This window comes from Arvicanthis niloticus, chromosome 13 (assembly GCF_011762505.2).
Source record: "Arvicanthis niloticus isolate mArvNil1 chromosome 13, mArvNil1.pat.X, whole genome shotgun sequence".
Classification (NCBI taxonomy): Eukaryota; Metazoa; Chordata; class Mammalia; order Rodentia; family Muridae; genus Arvicanthis; species Arvicanthis niloticus.
The window spans coordinates 6,365,864-6,387,287 of NC_047670.1; the positions used below are offsets into that span (position 1 = coordinate 6,365,864).

Here is a 21,424-nt window from a genome sequence, read left to right on the forward strand (position 1 = left end):
CTGGCTTTGGAGACAAAAGACATGTGGCACACAAGCAAACTACCCATACATGCAAAATAAAAATTATGTTACAATAATCATAATAAGTTTACTATCTTAAATTCCTATTCAAGCCTGGTAAAAATACGTAAGCCTTATTTTATCTATGGTCAATATTAAGTTTTAGTGTTTTAAATGAAGACTTTAACTTCTAACGCAAGATTTTCAGTTCTAACAGAGACTTAACTTCCTTTTCTCTCCTATAATTCTAAAGATCACTGTTCTTGAACGCTTGCTTCAGTGTTTTTTTTCCTGGATAGTGATTAATTGTGTTGGTATTTTAAGTCAATAGCAGGCTAGACTGAGAAGACATGAGGGAGGTTCCACAGAGCTGTGGAAATAAGAGCTTCTTCCTTCCTGAAGGACCCATCTATCTCCCAGACGCTCAATGGAAATGCTTTCAAGTCAGAACTGTCTGGAAAGGTCCTTAGCAGTGACTGACGGTCAGAGCTGCAGAGGCTCAGCTCCTGCCACTTTAAACAATGACCTTATGGTTTTAGAATGTGTCCTAAACGTGTCATTTTAAGTAACTCCCTATGCACATCAGCTGTCTGAGGGAAACAACCAAAGTCTGTGTGCAAGAGAACCCAATCAGGAAATGGTTTGTTTCTGCATTACGCTTGCTTTTCCCCCATTCTTCTTTCTCAAACTTTAAAACCGATTGTGGGTTTGCTAGAAAATACTTCTACCAAATAATAACCAGAAAAAGAGAAATAAACAACAACAACAAAACCATCTTCTGCTAAATGTATAGAACCAGCTAAGTTTAAGGTAAATATTTCAGGAATATGATTTTTAAAAATCCCCAAAACTAACTGTTATTTTAAATATCTATATAATCTTATTCCTTATAAGTGGATTAACATGTACTTATGACTCCAAGAAAGAAAAAAATGGCCCCCATAGGCTCATATATTTGGATGTTTGGTTTCCTAGTTGTTGGAACTGTTTAGGAAAGATTAAGAAGTATGGTCTTATTAAAGGAGGTCTCTTACTGGGAGTGAGATTTTAAAAGCCCTCACCAGACCTAGGTCTTTCCCTCCCTGTGTCTTGCCTATGAATGAGAATGAAGGTCTCAGCTACTAGTCCAGTGGCCTGCCTGCCTGCCTGCCTGCCTGCTTGCTTGCTGCCTGCCTGCCTGCCTGCCTGCCTGCCTGCCTGCCTGCCTGCCTGCTGTCTGCCTGCCTGCCTGCTGCCTGCCTGCCTGCTGCCTGCCTGCCTGCCTGCCTGCCTGCCTGCCTGCCTGCCTGCTGCCTGCTGCCTGCTGCCTGCCTGCCTGCCTGCCTGCTGCCTGCTGCCTGCCTGCCTGCCTGCCTGCTGCCTGCCTGCCTGCCTGCCTGCTGCCTGCCTGCCTGCCTGCCTGCCGCCTGCCTGCCGCCTGCCTGCCTGCCTGCCTGCCTGCCTGCCTGCCTGCTGCCTGCCTGCCTGCCTGCCTGCTGCCTGCTGCCTGCTGCCTGCTGCCTGCCTGCCTGCCTGCCTGCCTGCCTGCCTGCTGCCTGCCTGCTGCCTGCCTGCCTGCTGCCTACTTGCCTGCCTGCCTGCTGCCTGCCTGCCTCCTGTCTACTTGCCTGCCTGCCTGCCTGCCTGCCTGCCTGCCTGCTGCCTGCCTGCCTGCTGCCTACTTGCCTGCTGCCTGCCTGCCTGCCTGCCTGCTGCCTGCCTGCCTGCCTGCCTGCCTGCCTGCCTGCCTGCCTGCTGCCTACTTGCCTGCTGCCTGCCTGCCTGCCTGCCTGCTGCCTGCCTGCCTGCCTGCCTGCCTGCCTGCCTGCTGCCTACTTGCCTGCTGCCTGCCTGCTGCCTGCCACCATACACCTCGCAGTACTACCCTCTGAAACTATAAGCAAGCCCCCAATTAAATGATTCCATCTAAAGAATGGGCAACCAATGACTGCCCTAAACTGAGACTTATCCCATGGGCAAGAAACAGTCCCCGACACTATTAATGATATTGTTATGCTTGCAAACAGGATCCTAGCATAACAGTCCTCTGAGAGGCTCCAGCCAGCAGCCAATGGAAACAGATGCAGAGATCAACAGCCAAACATTAAATGGAGCTCAGAGAGTCTTGTGGAAGAGTTGAGAGAAGGATTGAGAGACCTGAAGAGGACAGAGACTCCACAGGAAAGCCAACAGAGTCAACTAACCTGGATCTCTGGGGGCTCCCAGAGTCTGAACCACCAACCAAGAGTGAGCATGGGCTGGACCTAGGCCTTCCACACATATGTAGCAGATGTGCAGCTTGGTCTTCATGCAGGTCTCCCAACAAATGGAGCAGATGCTATCCTTGAATCTGCTGCCTGCCTGTGGATCCTGTTCCCCTAACTGGGACCGCTTGCCTTGCCTCAGTGAGAGAGAATGTGGCTTGATATTCCAGGGTGAGGGATATCCAGAGGAAGCCTCTCCCTTCTCAGAGGAGAAGGGGAAGGAAGAATGGGTGAAGGAGCTCTATGAGGGGTTAAGGGACTGAGAGGAGATGGAGGCTGATATTGGAATGTAGAATGAATAAATAAATTAATGAAAAAATGATTGCATCTACAAGTGCCATGTTCATGGTGTCGCTTCACAGCTCTAGAACAGTAAGTAAGACAAACCCCAAAATAGATCACTTATGCCCACTTCAAAAGTGATATACAAAGCAAGAATCATAAACTCAAAAAACTAAATATTGGGTAACTTTCCTTTAGGGTAGTTGACTAGAACAGAGTTTTCTGATATGAAGCTGTCTGGACTAAGTAGTTCTGAATGCCAACAAACACAATAGAAACACGAAGTGCACCTATGATGTGTCACGATGTCTCACAGTACCCTCTGCCACAGCTTCTTAGACGTGTTTATTAGTTAAAGTACAATCAGAGTCAGTAATATATTTTCTACCTGATTCTAATTACTTTGGCTAGTTCAATAAAATGCAAAACAATACAAATCAAAGAAAACTACAAAAATCCATATCACCCATCTTTTACAAAGAATTCAAAAGTCTACACTCTTAGTGTCTGAGAGGCTGGAAAAGAGCATCACTATCTCGAGAAGCCCATGTGACTTCCCAAATCTGAAAACTACTAAACCAACTCATGGTTCCCTCTTTTAGTGGCATACTGACTGGTACAAGGGAAAGCCACAGAGCGCCCGCCCATGGGCTTCTAGCCCATCTCACAGAAGAATCATCCAGAAAAAAAACTGAGCCCCTTGATTCTGTCATTCACGCTAAATCATCCAGTGTGTCCTTGTCAAACGCTCCCCAGAGGCTCTGATGACACTAACCGTCTATAAACCAGCATCTGTGGACCCACAGATGTGTGGTCTTTTAGATTTGGAAACATAATTTACAATGTATGTAGGGTGTGACCGAAGGAAAAAATAATAGAAATAAGACGACAAAAATTAGAAAATAGGTCAGTTGTTTCATATCTAGATGAATAAAACTCTTGTCAAGTGTTGATCTGCTAAAAGGCCATCAAAAGTCTTGGCTGAATCTTAGACGAACCATGCTCCTATACTGCAGCTGCCCTCTAGGAATGAGGTGTCAGGCAGCCAAAGGGCATTGGCTTCGCAACTTTTAATAGATGTTTATGTAATTTAAATAAGCATTTTAATAAATTTAAATTATCTAATTAATTTTAATTTTAAAATATTTTAAAATTTTATATTTTACAAATACTACATTTTAATACTTTAGATATTTTAATAAATATTTATATAACAACAGAAAAGTCTGTAGGTTTTTTAATAAAGTTCAACTACATAACATAGTTTGTATAAAAAAAGAAATTAATTTTCTAATTCTAAGATAACTAGACGTGTTGTCTAATAAAAATAAATGTAAAATACTAAACATAAGCTTAATATACTGATTTGAACAAGGAGAGGGGACATCAGCAAGTAGGAGAACTGTGGTTTGAATAAAAATGGTCCCCAAGCCGGGCAGTGGTGGCGCACGCCTTTACTCCCAGCACTTGGGAGGCAGAGGCAGGCGGATTTCTGAGTTCGAGGCCAGCCTGGTCTACAGAGTGAGTTCCAGGACAGCCAGGACTACACAGAGAAACCCTGTCTCGAAAAAAAAAAAAAAAAAAAAAAAAAAAAAGTCCCCAATAGGCTCACATAGAATGGCACCACTAGAGGTACGCCCTTGTTGGAGGGGCGTGGCCTTTTGAAGAAAGTGTGTTATTGGGAGTGGGCTTTGAGGTTTCGGATGCTCAAGCCAGGCCCAGTGTCGCTCTCTCTTTCCTGCTGCCTGATGATCCGATGTAAAATTCTTGGCTACCTCTCCAGCACCATGTCTGTCTGTGTGAGTACTGTCTGTCACCATGCTTCTTGCCATCAAATCCTAAGGCAAGCATTTAAATTTTGTATTTACTATTTTCTGTCTCTCAGTCTCTCTGTCTCTCTGTCTCTCTCTCTCTCTCTCTCTCTCTCTCTCTCTGTGTGTGTGTGTGTGTGTGTGTGTGTGTGATATGTGAGTGTGGGCATGCACATGCTATAATGTATGAGTAAAGGTTAGACAACGTTTGCAAGTTGATTCTCTCTCTTCCAGCCCTGTGAAACCCTCTATTTACTCCAGAAAACAAACAAAAGAATGAAAAAATATTTAAAGAACAATCAAGAAAACAAAACAAAACAAAAAAACCAGTTCACTCCATGCTGCACAGTATCTAACCATGTGGCTGAAGTATGTTTTATATAGAGTCCTTGTCAGGGTCTGAAGGGACATCAAGAGAGGGGTAAGCTAGAAGTTTTTAAGTGACAGTATAAGTGAGTGAAGTTCTTAGGGCTAGTATAGATTCTTGAGGTTAGCCCATTGCAGAATGAATGTCTAAGTGGTGCTTCTGGGGTGACATAGGGCAGGGTATTTTCCATCAACTTATTTTGAAGAAGCGAGGGGGACAGTTGATTGTAAAGTATCACTTACATGGGTATTGATTAATGTTCTAGTTACACAACTCAGTTTTCTCCAGGAGCAAGCATACTGAGGGTAGCACAAAACAATCAGATAACCAAAAGCCTAGAAAACAGTATGGATAGTGGATAGTTTTACCTTGAGTGTGGAATAAATCTAAGATCTTCCATATTCTGAGAGAGCCCTGGATCCATAAGAACCAGACACACATGCCAGCTGAGCCATGGAGTCAACCTAGATGCCCACAGATGAACAGATGGAGCAAATGCAGTGTGCATGCTGCCAGTCAGCCCGACATCACTGTGAAAACACCGAGAAAAACACCCTGAAGGCTAAAGGAGGAAAGGTGTCATCGGGGCTTTGTTTCAGACTTTGTTCCTGGTCCACAGTCTCCATTACTTAGGACCTGCAGCAAAGCTGAACACCATGGCAGGTGGGGCAGGTGACCAAGAGTCTGATTACTTCATGACAACCAATAAGCAGGAGATTGAAGAGAGAGGTACAGAAGAGAAACAGAACTCCAAGTGCAGACCCACAAGATCCACACTCTTAAACAAAGCACCACCTACTGAGTTTCTATCATCTTCCAACATCCAATCAAACGATGCCCCATCAGTAGATAAGGTCCCACTGATAAGGTCAGAGAAGTAATGCTTTAAAAAATCCGAAAAGCCCACTTTCGAACATTGCTACATTGGAGACCAAGCCTTTAATATGTAGCCTTTGGGGAACATTCTAAACATAAACAACAGTATGTACACCATAGATTGTTGGCATCCAGAAGAGTGAAATTTTGTTGAATGCAGGCAAATGGATTGAACTAAAAGATTTTGTGTTAAGCAAAAATAAGCCATACAGAAAAAAAAGTATCTCCTGTTTGCACTCTTATATGGAAACAAAACAACTGAATTGAACATAGAAAGGGAACGTTAGACATAGGAAGAGAAACTGGAGAGAAGATAGGACAAAAAAAGATGGAGTCATCAAAGTTGATGTATGTATATATGTATATATTTATGATTACATATATGTATATAGATGTGTATATGTATACAGAAATGCCATAGTAAAACCTATTAGTTTGAAAAATTAACATGCATTAAATAATGGAAAGAAAACAATAGCAGTCAGTCCCTCCAATTTAGTGGCTCACTGAATAACAAGTCATAGGTTCTTAAGTTTACTGAGGATCAAAATCACTGGGTATGTTCCAAATTCAGAGTGTGCTATCTACCAAGCAGCTCCTAAATTAGAATCTCCAGGGGGTTCCTGGGAGTGAGCATTTTAATAAACATCCAGAAAAAATTTCAATTCCATGGCCAAAGAGCCACACACTCTGTCTTCAGAAAGGAGGTCATCAGGTAAGCTACCTCTCCCAGGAGGCTGTCTCCATGCTCCTGCAATTCATGGCTGTCTCACTTAATCCAGAGTTGTGCTGGCATTCAGCCAGCTGACGGCAGCTCTCTTTACATCAAAGTCCTTCTGCTCCCCAGTGTCTGAGGTAGAAGTCGTTAAAGACAACTGTACTAAAAAGTTAAGTCAACAGCATAGAGGGCTCCTCCCACTGAGATAAGAGTAGGCTGTGAACAAAGTCCCACTCCATATGAATAGGATCCCAGTGTATTAGTACACACCTGTCTACTCACACACACACACAGCCTTGGCAATATCATGTTTGCATCCAGTTCCAAAATAAAACTCAACCTTGTCCATTCACAACCCTGGCTCCCAATGGAAACTGAGGACTCTGCCTTGGAAACTCATTTCTCCAAACAGACCCCTGAGGAGAAGAGCAAATGGTTCAGGCATCATGCTTCACTGGAATCAAGTGTGTAATGACCCTGAAGAGGGATTTTTTTCCTAAATTTGCTTATCCGGCCTTTTCTATCAACACACTCACTCGATGCCTCAGGCCTACAGTTAACCCCCTGGCTAGATCCACGTCTTCTCACTTAGAGTTCCTGCTCCACACGTGTGATTGGGGCCCTAGACAAGATGAGCAGCTGGGTCAGGACTAGAAGGCGGAAGGTGCCACAAAGGAAGGCAGGGCAGCACTCACTCTGAGGCTCACAGTATCCTGTCACCAGCCTTTCTCTAGGCCCAGCATAGTAAGCCAGCCTTAGCACAAGAAAAGCCTTTCAGGTAATGGAATCAGGGAAGTTGAGGAAAGGGGGTACTTAGAGAAGTGCCCGCTGTCCTCAAATATATGAAAGGAGATGAAGATTTATTTATTGCTATTCTGGAAGAAAAATCTGAGCTAATTTTAACTTCAAAAAAAAAATGTTACAGACCAGGGGCTGATATTTACATTCCACTGAATGCTCTTCACAGTGATGTCACTCATCCACACAGCTCTGAGCATCTGTGCTCTCGCTGCCAAATGAGAAGTCACAAGTCAGGCCAACTGACTAGTCAGAGAACAGAGCTGCAGAGTGACAGGAAGAACTACAAATCAAAGCAGCGCTGACTTCTCTAAAGCCCAGCTTGGGACGACAGCACCCAGTACTCTGTGTCAAATTATAATGATTAAACTTCAGTATTGCATCCCAGCCATCTATCTCGGATAACATTAAAAAACACCTCAAAAAGAAATAAAAACAGACACCTCCATGGGGTGGAGTCAAACCAACGTGTCAGCACAGGTTTGAAGTGTGATACCACACAAGTCAGTTTCTGAGGCCACCAGCCTAGGGCACAAAGAGTTAGGATGCTTACCCTACCTCAAAGAAGTATACAAACAGTCATTGTTCTTAGGTCCTGGGATGTGGGAAGACCCGGGAAGCTGGGAACAGAGAGAGGCCTAGATTTTCAACCTCATTAACAGCAGAAAATTACAATGGACTTAGATTTTCCACCTAGGGCAGAGCAACTGGAAACCCTTTTTTGAAAACCCAATACTAGAGTCCAGTTCCAAGCAGTTAGATCAGAATCTCCGGAATAGAAGCTGGTGTCCAGGTGACCTCAGTAAACAGACAGGATCATACAAAGCTCTCGGTGAAATGGCAAAGTAGGGAAAAAGTGAGTGATATATAATAAGTCTGCCTCTGCCCAAAACAGATCACTAGGTATAAAACAAGAGTTCTAAGACATCTCAGGCCTCTTGAAGTTTTTAATCAAATTATAAATCTTTCTCCAGCTGTTTACTCTTTGAGACCATCAGCTCCTTGACATCATGACACCGCAGGTGCAGAGGCCATTTAGTTGTGTGCATTTCACACTTTCCAGGACACAGCAAATGATGACGTCTAAAGAAGTCTAAGGTCAGAGGTCAGAGTTAACCTCTTGTGCATTTCCTTACTGTTAGTTATAATTCAACCCAATTTTCAGGAAAAGTGGATCAGCATGTATGTTGCTAAACAAATATTCAGTAGCAAGTTGGCAAAGCAACTTGTTTATCTAATTTACGAGACCAGTGAAACTCTAACTCTGTCCTTTCGGGTGTTCCAGAACACCATGTTTAAAACACTGAAGCAGGCAGTGACAGCCCCTAGAATATGCCCTATGGAAGAATTCCATCAGAATCCACCCCAACCAGTGGCCAGACACTATCCCTGATTTGAGATCAAACAGGTACCATGTTGATATTTACTTATGGGTCCAAAAGATTCCCATTACCTATTCAAACCTGGGGGAGTGGAAAGGACCCCCTAAACCACGGTAGTCAATCCACAATATTTGTAATTTTATCAATGGGATTCATTTTTGGCATGTATTTCGCTTATTTAAAAAATAGCTAGGGTTGTGGATGGTGGTGCGGACCTTTAGCTCCAGCACTCAGGAGGCAGGTGGGTCTCTGTGAATTAAAGGCCAGCCTGGTCTATAAAGCAAGTTCCAGGATAGCCAGGACTGTTACACAGAGAAACCCTACACACACACACACACAGAGAGAGAGAGAGAGAGAGAGAGAGAGAGAGAGAGAGAGAGAGACCAGGAGTGGTGATGCATGACTTGTAATACAGGGGCAGCAGATCTCTGAGTTCAAGGCCAGCCTGGTCAGCCTGAACTACAGTGATTCATTAAGCTTAATAACTTATGATTTGATATTCAAAGAGCTGGTAAATTGGAGGAACTGTTTCTTTCCTAGTCTTTCTCTTTCTGTTGTCATCCAGAAACCTGAGTGAGAAATACCTACTCCCCATGACCCCTGTTTACTCCAGAAGAAACATTTCAGGAGCTTCTCGTGGGACCTTACTAGCATCCTGAATTAGCTTCTTAAGGAAATTCATATGGTTCTTATGATACAAACTATTCGGCATTGTAGTTCAGTGCTTGGGTTTCAGAGCAGTCTGCCCTGGTTTATTTATTGTCTTCACTTGTCAGAGAATTCCAGGTCTTTTTGTTTTTTTTAAGATAAATAAAAACTAAAAGTTGCCCATTTCACCAGTAAAACACCCTTTGGGTATTCAAGATGCTATCTGTTTCTGTTGTGGAACATTCATCACTGAAAAACTTGTGGTTCTGGTCTCATAGTGCCTGACCATTCAGCTAGGATGCTTGACACATGAGGTGACCATCTATGGAAGCCAAGCTTCGACTGAGAATGCATTGTCTCTCAGATTACAGTGTAAATCACAGCCAACCTAGCAGTATCATTATGTAGCACAGGGACCTTGTAGTGATCAATATTTTGGATCCTATTTTCCTATATATCTGAAAGTATTCTTAGTGGCTGGCTAATAAAAAGAAATGGCTGTGTGTCTCTGGAGTTATCTGGCTTATTTGTCAATGCTATTGATGGAGCTTCTAATGCAGAGGCCTGTGACTACATTCATTCCATAGCTTGTATTAAAGATGGTCTCATGCAAGCCAGCCTCTGCTTATTCCTAGGGCCACTGGATTGAAGTCACCTATCTAGATGATGAATCAGTCTTTGCTCCAGTGACTGCTTGCTCACAGTGCATTGTAACTTCCCCAACTTAAGGAAGCTGGGTTGGTACTCAGCAACCTCTTCAAATGCTTCGTCCTTGTTTATCCTGTAAGCTTGTGATACACCTTAAGGCACCGCCACTAGAAGCCAATATAACCCATATTACTTTACATTTCACTCTCTGAAAGCAAATCTACACTTTTATAAATTCCTAGAAGTAGATGTTCAAATTTTCATATTATTAAATAGACATTTACTGAGTTACCACTGAACACAAAGCAAAGGAACACACAGTTCCAAACAAACAACCAGGCATCCGTGCTGTGACAGACACTCAGCAAGTCTGCAGAGTGCAAGGGGAAGTGGAGTGACAGCATGAACAATGAACACTGACTTTTTAGCCAGCTATAATCATGGTCTCTGTTTAGAAAATGTCACCCAATTTAAGTTCCCAAAATATTTTTAACATGGAATAAAAATAGAACCCAGTCCTTAACTCTAAGCCATGTTGTTTTGTGGCTAAAGTCACAGGCAATGGCAGAGGAGAATGAAATTTGGCCTTCTTGTCATGGTAACAAGAGCGAGTATATCCAGGCCCTTCTTTTATAAGAAGATGCAGAGCCACGGTCACCTCCCTGAGCCCTGAGAGGTCACAACTTTCCTGGGTTGAACAAAAGAGTGTCATCAGGGTGAGCTAATTCTTCCCAGGGCTTCACTGTGACTAATCTGGGCTGAGGGTGTGGCATTTGCCTGGCATGCATGGGGCCCTGGGTTCTGCCCTCAGTACCTACAAGATCATGAAAGATACAAAGGAAAGATGGGGGAAAGAGGACGGGCATGAGGAGAAAGGTTCTTTCCAGGTACCATTTATGGTAAAGAAGCCAAACATAGGGTCACAAATATTCAGGGGTTTATCAGTAAGCAAAGCCTTTGCCACTTCCAGTGCCCGCGGTTGGGGGGGGGGGCACAGGCGGAGGGGGGCTCTCCACTGCCCTGGAGCTAACCACTTCATCTCCTCCGCGGAGGTGTGGGGGGGCGCCGCGGGCAGGAGGAGGGGGAGCGCCGCAGGTGGAGGGGTGTCTCCACTGCCCTAGAGCTAACCTCCCTGAGTTTGCATGCACATACCAATGAACTCTGACAAAGAGCAAAAAGTTCAAGGTGTGACAGGCTTCACCAAGAGTCATTTCTGACTCAAAGTCCTTTGTGTGTACTAAAAGCCAGATAGGAAACTTAATATTTAATACCTTGATTCTGTTTTTTTTTTTTTTTTTAAGATTGCAAGTGCACAACAGGCAGCTGAAGTTTTCAATAGCAAAGAAACAAGATAAACCAGAACATCTTAGAACACGCTTCACCAAATATTTATTTACACATAAACTGTATTTGTGACTTGAACACAAACATACACTCCCAAGTTAAACTTCCTTTGAATGCAATATTCTTAAAACTCAAATATGATACACAAAACTGATGAGCAAAAATATCACATAAAAAAGAACTTTAACAAAGAAAGTGCCATTCAAATCCAAGACATGAGTTCAAGACAAGAGAAAAATGATCAGTAACATTCATCTTGACTTTGAAGTTTTGATTCCGGGCTCATCGTGGATTGATTTGGGTCATTTAAATATTACATACACACCTTGCTCATCTCGATTACTACTATTTTTGGAGCTTAACATATTGCCACCCTGGCAAGTGCCTAGCTCAGCTCCCTTCAATCACCGGGCCCTGGGGTGAGGGCGCGGGGTGGGGGGGGTGGGGGGGGAGGGTTGTTGGGTTCCTAGAAAGGCAAGCCAGCCGGCCTAGATGGACGCAGACTCATAGACGGAGATTATCCCCAGGGAAGGGCTCGAGTGGGTGAGAACCGCTTGGCCTGGGGCACAGCCTACCTCGCTTATTCTGGGAGCCGTGCTTCTTGGCTAAGGCAAGCTCCCTCTGGATTCGGTTCTCCAGGTACTCCTGCTTCTTGGCCAGCATCTCCTCGGTCTCCCGGAGGCGAGCCAGGGCCTCCTGGGCGCTGGGAGCCGTGCGGGTCCGAGAGGAACGGGACCCTTTGAAAAACTTGCCCAACTTGCTCATGGCTGAGGAGTGCGGGGCGAGCGTCCCAGAGATCTGGAAACAGGTGAGCCACAGTCGGAGCCAACAAGGCTCCTGGGAATCAACAAGTTGTTTCGGCAGGTGACACCCACTCCCGGGCATTTCCTGGCCCTCCTCGGCCCCGCCCTCGAATAGCCACCCGGGAGGGGGCAGGACAGCCTGCGCCTCCGCCCTCTGGGAGTCAGGGAACCGAGAAAAGTTGGCCAGGAGCAAGGGACTGCTTTGTCTGCACTAGGGACGCATCCAGGAGCCACTGCTGAGAAAGTGGCTCAGAGAAAAGCAAATCTATCTCGCTCCAAGGGTGTCTGGCCAGGCCGGAAAGCTGTGAGTGCAGGTGGCCCACCTGGATATGCAAAGTGCTCTTTTGAGAGTGTGAGAGAGAGTTCACAGTGTTCCTGTCTCCAATCTCTTTTCTTATGAGCAAGAATATTCTGTCACGTTCCTCTGAGTGGGTGCCCTAAGCAGGACACTGACCTCCCCGACCTTGAAGATGTGGGCACAGCAGAGGCTGTGCTGGCTAGGCTAGCCTCTGTATGTATACAGTCCCGCGGGACGTGACGTGTGCTTGGTGATCTTCGTAAGACGATTACCACCCCTTTTCTGAGAGGACTTCTGTATGTGCTTAATGGTCATATTCGTTTCTGTAATTAGGAATACCAAGCGTACAGTGTGACTGCTGTGTATCTGAACCTTAAATGGGGCTGCTCCTGTGTTTGGATCTTTGTCAAACACCTTCACATGGATATCCAAGTAACAAAAAGGAGAAAATAAATCATCTTTCCTCCATGGTGATTTTTATCTGCCCCACCTCTTGGAGGGGAAGCAAAGCCTTTGGTTTGATGCTAGAATACAGCTGGAAACCTATTTGACAAGCATCATCGAGAAATGGCCGGCGGCATTTATTCCACGCAATTCCAAGGATTCGCCTAATGTGTCACACTGCCGTATTTGAACAACATCATCAGAATCTATTTGTGATCATAAACAAACCACTGCTAGAGACAGCATCCATCAATGACACTCACCTTGAGACCTAAGACCAGTAAACCAGTCTGCATGCCATCATGGCCAATTAATCCATTTGTATCCAACATTGCTATATCTAGCTGAAATTTTTGCCAAAAATTGAACATTGAGGTTATTAGTAACACACACACATGCACGCTTGTGCACGTGCACACACAGCCACAATAGCCGAAAGCTCCTGTCATATTCTACTGACCATCTAAAGCATATGGTTAATAACATACATTTTTCTCTAATTTGTTAAGTATCCAGTGTAACCAGTATTTTTGCCAACTATCTGAAAGCTCCTAGAACACGTTTCCTTACTTTCTTGATCACATCTCGTCATGCAGCTGTTCCCACTGCTGGACACTTGACCTCCCCTTTATTGTGTGTGTTCTGGATCTATGATGCTGGGAAATCCAGCTGAAACTTGCTTTTTGAAGTTGGAAGTAACCGTTGTAATCTGTCAGGCACCCTCTGGGTGTCATAGGTACTGTCTGCATTATCAACTGTGTGTAGATAGACTTGACAAAATAGCTATTTCTACATGTTTATTGTAAACATCTTTTTTAAAATCCTGCTAACTCATTCATAAGTACACAAAGGTGTCTTTGTGAAGCGGCCTCATGTCTACTCTTCTTAGGATAAAAATAGTTTATTTGTTCCAATAGATGAAGAACCTCAGACTCAATCAGTAGCTGGGCCAAATTCACAAAAGCAGTCAGAGTGGAAGAGATGCTTCAGGCTTAAATCCTTCTTCATTGGTCTTCCCAGTCCGGTCTGGTGGTGTGCTCTCACAGTTCAAGCAAGCTAGCCTGGGCTACACAGTAAGATTTCATTCTTTTCATTGTTTGTACAACTTCCCCCACTAAGAACAGAAACTCAATGAACATTTGCTTAATTGAATAACATGAAATGAAGGGGAGGTTGTTATGACTTTAAAAGTATTAGATCCTATGGGGGCTCCCCCATGAAAAAGACTTATTCTTCTCTTAGCAGTTTTTAATAGCCTGTCACGCTTCATCCCTGGTGAGGATTATCCAATCCCAATGGGCCAGCTCTTAACACATATACATACAAGCATTCCTAAATGGGCTCAGCGGGTGTGTGGGTGTGTGGGTGTGTGTGTACACGTGTGTGAGTGTATGTGTGTGTATGTGTGTGTGTGTGGATGTGGATATATAGATAGTTGGATGGGTCAAGAACTTGAGAAGGAATTGGGGGCTCAAGGGAAGAACTGGGGGGCAGGAAATGATGTAAATACAGTATTCACATACAAAAGTCTCTAAAGTTTTTTTTTAAAATTAAAAAAGTAATGGATCCCATAAACATTATTAAATTCATGTATGCCTAAATAGAAATGAATCCAGTATATTAAGTCATTATCTGGTGGTCTACCAATTATACATTTTGTTTTGGTGGTGGTTCTGAGAGAACATTGAACAGTCAGAACCTGAGAACCAAAAGGGTACTGAGCTGCGTAACTAGCTCCTGTCCATATTCATTCATCAGATGCACACGGATCATGCATATCCTTCCGCTGTGGTAGAAAGCTTAGGGATAAAATGAAGAACGAATAGAAATGCTTCCTGTTTTCACAGAGCTTACAGCTTAGAGGGAACCCAGAAAGTAAACAAATTGTCTCACAGATAATAGACTTGATAAAGGAAGGTTCTAACAGTTTCTGAGGAGAAATCTGGGCACATACAAAACAAATAATACACAGAAAACAGATCTTGTCGTGAAGTCAAAGAAGAGCCTGGGGAAAAGGGGAAACTATGCTGTTATTTGAAAAATGAAAAGAAGTCACAAAGTTTGCACAGAAAAATTAGTGCCTAGTAAATGAATTTTCTTCATTCACTTAGTTACTGTTTTACTTGAGTAGATTTCTAAAAGATTTATTGGTATGGTTATTATCTTTGAGTGTGTATGCAGTTATGCACACTCTAAAGTATCCTCAGAGGCCAGAACAGAGTCAGATCCTTTGGAGCTGGAGTAGAGGTGGGTGGCAACCACCCAATAAGGATGCGGGATCCTAACTCTGGTCCTCAGGATAGAGCTGTGTGCTGCCCAGTTTTATGTCAGCTTAACACAGGGTACAGCCATCTGAGAGAAGGGAAACTCAGTTTAAGAAATGCTTCCCTCCATAAGACTGGGCTGTAGACAGGCCTGTAGGGCATTTTCTTAATAAATGATGGATGCTGAGCCCAGTTCATTGTAGGGGTAGCATCCCTGGGCTGGTGGTCCTGGGTTCTATATGAAAGCAAGCTGAGAAGGCCATGAGGAGCAAGCCAGCAAACAGCACCCATCCATGCCTCTGCATCAGCTCCTGCTTCCATGATGTTACCTATATGAGTTCTTGTCTTGACTTCCCTCTATTAACAATGGCTCCGGGTATGTAAGTCAAACTTTGTTCTCCCCAAGTTACTTTTGGTCATTGTGGTCATTTGAATAAAAATGCCCCCCAACTGGCTCATAGATTTGAAAGTTTGGTCATTAGGGAATAGGGCTACTTGGCAGGAAGTAGGAGGTGTGGCCCCAGAGCAGGAAGTAGGAGGTGTGGCCCCAAAGCAGGAAGTAGGAGGTGTGGCCCCGGAGCAGGTGTAGCTTTGTTGGAGGAAGTGTACCACTGGGGGAAAGATGGTGGTCTTCCTCTCCTTCTCCCTCTTCCTCTCCCTCTCCCTCCATGTATACCCCCTCTCTCATTCTTACTCTCTCTCCCCAGATCTGAATATAGAATTTTCAACTAACCTCCCTAGTACCATGTCTTCCTGCAAGTTACCATGCTTGCTGCCATGAAGATATTGGACTAAACCTCTGAACTGTAAGTTAGCCTGAATTAAACATTTCTTTAGTTTCCATGGTCACAGCAATAGTAATCATAACTAAGACAGCCATTTTTTTCCATCGTGCAATAATAACCCTAACTTAGACAAGCAAGAGTGCTCTTAATCACTGAAATCACTTAAACCATGGCTCTATAAAGCTTTGAGTGTATTTTCTATCCTTTATGCATTCTTTGCAGCCTACATTCTTGTCAAGGCATGACGATTAATAAAGTAGTATATTGTTCTACAATATGAAAGAATATTAAAGAGAATTATAATACAAAATACACTATACCCAAAATATCCAAATATTATATTAGCGTTTGAAGGAAGTCCATTAAAAAAGCATGCTAAGATTTCCTCTGAAGGCACACAAAGTTCAGATCACATGGGGTCTATACTATACACTAAGGGTCCCATATTTTAACAAAAAAGATAAAAAAATCAATGGTTACTTAAAACAAAGAATCTAGTCAATGATTTATAATCCAACAGAAAACTATTTCATCCACTGTAATGTGTAGCACTTTCAAAACCGCATGTGGTATGCAAAGCAAAGCACATTTAAATTAAAATTCATTCCCTTCCATTAATATATAAGTTCAGTGGGAGAGAGATGGTGCTTTCCAGCAAGTAAACCGTCCGCACACACATTAGTGTTTAATCCAGCAGTGAGATATAGAAAAGAAATTTGTAAATCAATGATTTAGAACCTGAAAATAACACATTAATCTTCATTCCACACTCGTCTGACAAATGTGGTTTCATAAAGAGTTCTCAGCATCTGGAGTATTTTTCATTTTCTAATCTCAATTGATCTCAGCTAATAAGGAGCCTCTTGTTCAAAAGAATGATCTTGTTCAAGATGATTTACCATGGTTAAGATGGCAAAGGAAATTGGAAATTTATAGATCTGTTAAAGAGACCTAGATGTCAAGCTAATTGATACATTCTGGTTGCCCTGTGAAATTGCATCCATTTTTAGAATGTCAAATGAGCTCTCTAAAGCAGCAAAGAAGAATCACCCTTTAAACACACTGCAGACAGCATCGCATAGTTATCTGTTAAGCAGCTCGGCAAGCATGTACACATTCTTTCCATCAGAATTTCTTGTTTCTCAGAACCAAACACGCATGGCATGTAACACTCAAGCATAATAATGAGCAGAAAGGTAGTCATAATGAAAAGCAACAATTTTATAAAACTAGAAGTTTGATTGCCCTAATTCAAAATGAAAGCATACTGTGCCGGTGACTAGAACAGCTTACAAAGATGTTAAAGACTTCAGAGGTTCTTAGATTTGACTGTAAACCTGACCACCTGTCCCCACCTGAATTGCCCATACTGTGCTTGGAGATATAGTTACTTCTTACCAAGAGTGTTTCAGTAGACTAATACCAGAACACCCTATACATATGTCCTCCTACACAGAACTAGAGTAACTTCCTACCTTACTCTAAAGCCAAGGTCTTCAGCTAGTCTTCAAGGCCAGACAACAGTGATATCAACCCCTGCTATTTACAGTATTCCTTAAGCTATGGGAGTTTTTAGAGTCAGTGCCAGGGTCTTAGACTTGCCCACCAATCTTCAAGTAATAGGAAAAGCCGAAAGAGAAGAGAGATACACTCAGTGTGCTCACATTGGGAAGAGGAGCAAAGAGGTCTACTGATACTCCCAAGTTCATCTTGGGTCCTAATCAGAAGTTCTTGTTTAAATAGGAATCAAGAAATAGCAGAGTAGTCACAGTCAGACTGTGGTCTCACCCAGAATTATCTCCACTCCAGTCTCCCCTGGAAGGGGGTGTGACAACCTGTCTGGACTCCACGGAATCTCTTTCTGGAATACAAGTTCCTCCTCTAGTTGGCATCAGCCTTGGGCCTTTTTCTTCTCCCATCATGAGATTCTTAGGGAAACTCCAATTTTCCAAGGAAGGACAGTTGTTCCCATAGTCTGATAAGCCACAGGGAGGAGCACAAACATCTTAGACTCTCTTCACTCCTGCCAGGATAATTAAACCTGTCCTTGCTCTCTACCACTCAGTAGTAGAGAGTACTCAGAGGAGTGCACATCGCACTGGAGTCAAGGTCTCTCTGCTTCAGCCTCGTGGCCTCCCTGGGCTCTGGCTGAAATGCAGAACACATACATGCTCCTCCTCTGAGCACACCTGACCCTACTGGTTCCCCACATCTTATTCACTCTGTGCTCACCACCCCCTCACATTTAGAACTGTTGCCTATCTTCTCAAACTCTAACAACCACAGGCCTCTAGCCCTCCCCTGAGCTTCTCCATGTCATTGCCCACCACTTACTATACGCTGGGTTGCTTTACAGACTCTGTCTTTTCAATGCCCTCTGCCTCTACAACGTTTCCCAAAAGAACAAACATTGGTATTGATTTTGTCCACCATATCCTCCCAGTTTGGAAAGCAGAGCTTAGCTTTCAATCAATACTTGTCAATACTCTATCAATACTTGTTGAAGAAATGAATGTATTGAGAGGGCTGTCTCTGATAAATAACTGATAAAATACCGAAATCATCTGCTAGATCCAACAATCTGCATCATTCCTCTGATAATACAGGAGGGGTGCCCAGAAGTTCTAACAAAATGTTGGCCCATTTTTACTTGGAGAAAGGAAATCTTGACGTGCACACTGCACGTAGCACTAGAGGAAGGGGTAAGCACTTGCCCTTGTTCAAAATATCCTTGCTAGAAAATAAATCATAGTTTAAAAGATCTCATTCCTGTTTGATTGCTAAGAATTTCAAGGAGTGATGTTAATAGTAGCTGTCATTGCATCATCAAAAAATCTCCATAGTTAATTAGACTAATTTACTTGAAGATTCAACCCATGCCAAATGTAATTTAAGGTGTCATTTCAAATAATTTCATGTATGCCTATAAGGACTACTAAAATTATCTCTCTAAGAGCAATTACTTAAGAAAATGTTACAAACGTACTGGCTGATGAAAAACTCTTGATTAAAAGATGTTTTTCAACACACATACAGAATCACACATGTACATACATATACACCATGCAGGGGCACATATGCGTATGCACACACACACACACACACGCATGTGCACACACGCATGCGCTCACACGCATGCGCTCACGCGCGCACAGGCACACACACACACACACACACACACACACACACACACACACGGCCCTGATAATGAGGAGAGCAAACTGTGATGACATGACAGACCTTCATTGTCTATTAGACCATCTTCATCCCCATTGCCCAAACTCTACACATTATTCAGACCTTCCTTGAATTTTATGGAATAATAATAGGAGTTCCTTCAGCATTTTGCACCCTTATTATGCCCCAATTTTCCTCTTTCACACTTGAAATGTGAGCCAAGCAAATTACTGCTGCTATTTTTGTCCAGGCAAACAGAGGAAACAAAGAACTTAGTTTATGCTCCTTGTTCTGGAATTTGAATTTTGTGTTATTCTTTATTTAGATTACAACAGTTTATTGGGTAGCTGTGTAAACAGTAAAGGGGCTTTTGTTGTTGTTGTTTTGTTTCGTTATGATTTTTTTAGACACAGGACCTCATGTTCAGGCTAGTCCTCCTGCCTCAACCTCCTGGATGTAGTCCTAAGCCACCTAGTTTTGATGGTTATTTTCTGAAGCTGAACTACCTCCAGTGATGGCCTATACTCTGGGAGTGTAAGCTGAATTAACCCTTTCCTCACCAATGTGCCTTTTGGTCATGGTGTTTTTATCACAGTAAGTGAAACCCTAAGACACCTTCATAGGATCCTGGGAGTTTCTACTGAACTAGGTTTCCACATTGTATCCCACAAATGCTTCACAATTCTAGTCATCTCTTCCTGCACTCTTCCTCCTCCCCTCCATCCCTCCTGTTCTGTTTCTACCCACTCTCAGTCCACCTGCAAAATCTATTCTATTTCCCCTTCCTAGAGAGATCCATATGTCCACTTAGAGCCCATCTTGTTACTTAGCCTTTCTGGGTCTGTAGGTTTAGTATACTTATCATTTACATAAGTGCATGCTATTGGCAGTTATAAGTGAATACATACCATGTTTGTATTCTTTGGGTGTCCAGGTTAACTTGTTTAGGCTGTTGTTTTCTAGTTCCATCCATTTGCCTGAAAATTTCATGATGTTGTAAGGCCCCCAAGAATGGAGGACCTCACCCAAGCCTTGGGAATTCTCGGTCACCCATTAACCCACAAGACACCAAACTTGATGTAATCAGCAAGAGGTATATTTTAATCAGTATACTGAGGTCAAGACCTGTAGCCCACGCAGGGGCAATGGGGTCTGACCCCGGGGCTTTGGAGACAGAGAGAATTTAAAGCCCAAAACCACAACTCAGGGGGGAAACCACAACCCAGGGGGAGTAAGGGAGGGCTATTGGAGAGCACCTGTGGAAAGTCCCAGCCCATTATTCAGTTTGTGACAGGGTACAAGGAACAGGCTATTCTCTAAGAGCCTATACATAATCAGCCATCTATCTTGTGGTCAGCCAAGTTCCTGGTCTCCAGGGTGCACAGGCACGCTAACTTGAACTCCCAGCTCAAACCCTATTCAATCTATCTTATGGTCAGTTTTTAGTTTCTGGTACCCATGGTGCACGGTCACGCTGCCTGAACTCTCAGCTCTGAACTCCTATTTATCTATTTTGTCTTGTGGATAGCTAGTTTCCTAGGACCCAGATCGAAGAACAAGCTGATCTACACTCTTAACTCCATCTGTGGAAGGTTTAAAATTTTTTAACTCTTTCAATGTCATTTTTTAAAACAGCTGAGTAATATTCTATTGTGTAGATATACCACATTTTCTTCAGTTAGAGGGCATCTATATTGTTTCTAGATTCTAACTAATATAAATAAAGCCACGATGAACATAGTTAAACTTATATTTGTGGTAGGATGGAGTGTCCTTTGGGTATATGCCCAAGAGTGGTGTATCTGGAACCTGAGGTTGATTGATCCTATTCTCTGGAAAACCACCATATTGATTTCCAAAGTGGCTTACAAATTTTGCACTCCCACCATCAACGGAGGAGTGTTCCCCTTGCTCCACATGCTCCCCACCATGCGCTGTCAGTTGAGTTATTGATCTTAACCATTCTGACCAGTGGATGATTAAATCTTAAAGTGGTTTTGATTTGAATTTACCTGCTGGCTAAGGATGTTGAACATTTCTTTAACTTTAAGTATTTCTTAGTGATTTGAGATTTCTCTATTGAGAATTTTCTCTCTTTAGATGGGTACCCCCATTTTTTATTGCATTATTTGGTTTGCGATTGTCTAGTTTCTTGAGATCTTTATGTATTTTGTATAATAGTTTTCTGTCAGATGCGGAGTTGGTGAAAATCTTTTTCCATTCTGTAGGCTGCTGTTATGTCCTATTGATAATGTCCTTTGCCTCACAAAAATTTTTTAGTTTCATGGGGACCCATTTATTAATTGTTGATATTAGCACATATGACCTTACAATAGACATTTTTATTACAAACCCTAATACATTTATGGAAAAGCATGTAAACACATTTTACAGACAGATTCATAAAGAATTATACAGAGAACATTAAAGAAGCCAGAGCAGGACATCAGGAAGCCCCTTGCACCTCAGGTATGCTATCCAACCCCTCCTCAGGTATTCTACAAACAGCCATCCTTCCTCACTACAGATATTCTTT

General features: G+C 43.0%; 1 protein-coding gene across 1 annotated transcript in view; it reads right to left on the bottom strand.

Moving 5' to 3' along the window:
• The window catches only part of Chmp4c (charged multivesicular body protein 4C), a 31,013-nt gene extending 19,003 nt beyond the window's left edge, over window positions 1-12,010 (bottom strand). The window contains exon 1 of the mRNA XM_034515929.2: window positions 11,693-12,010. Coding sequence (XP_034371820.2) covers window positions 11,693-12,002 — 310 coding nt within the window. The 5' untranslated portion in view covers window positions 12,003-12,010. The remainder of the gene's footprint in view (window positions 1-11,692) is intronic.
• Window positions 12,011-21,424: the final 9,414 nt, after the last annotated feature.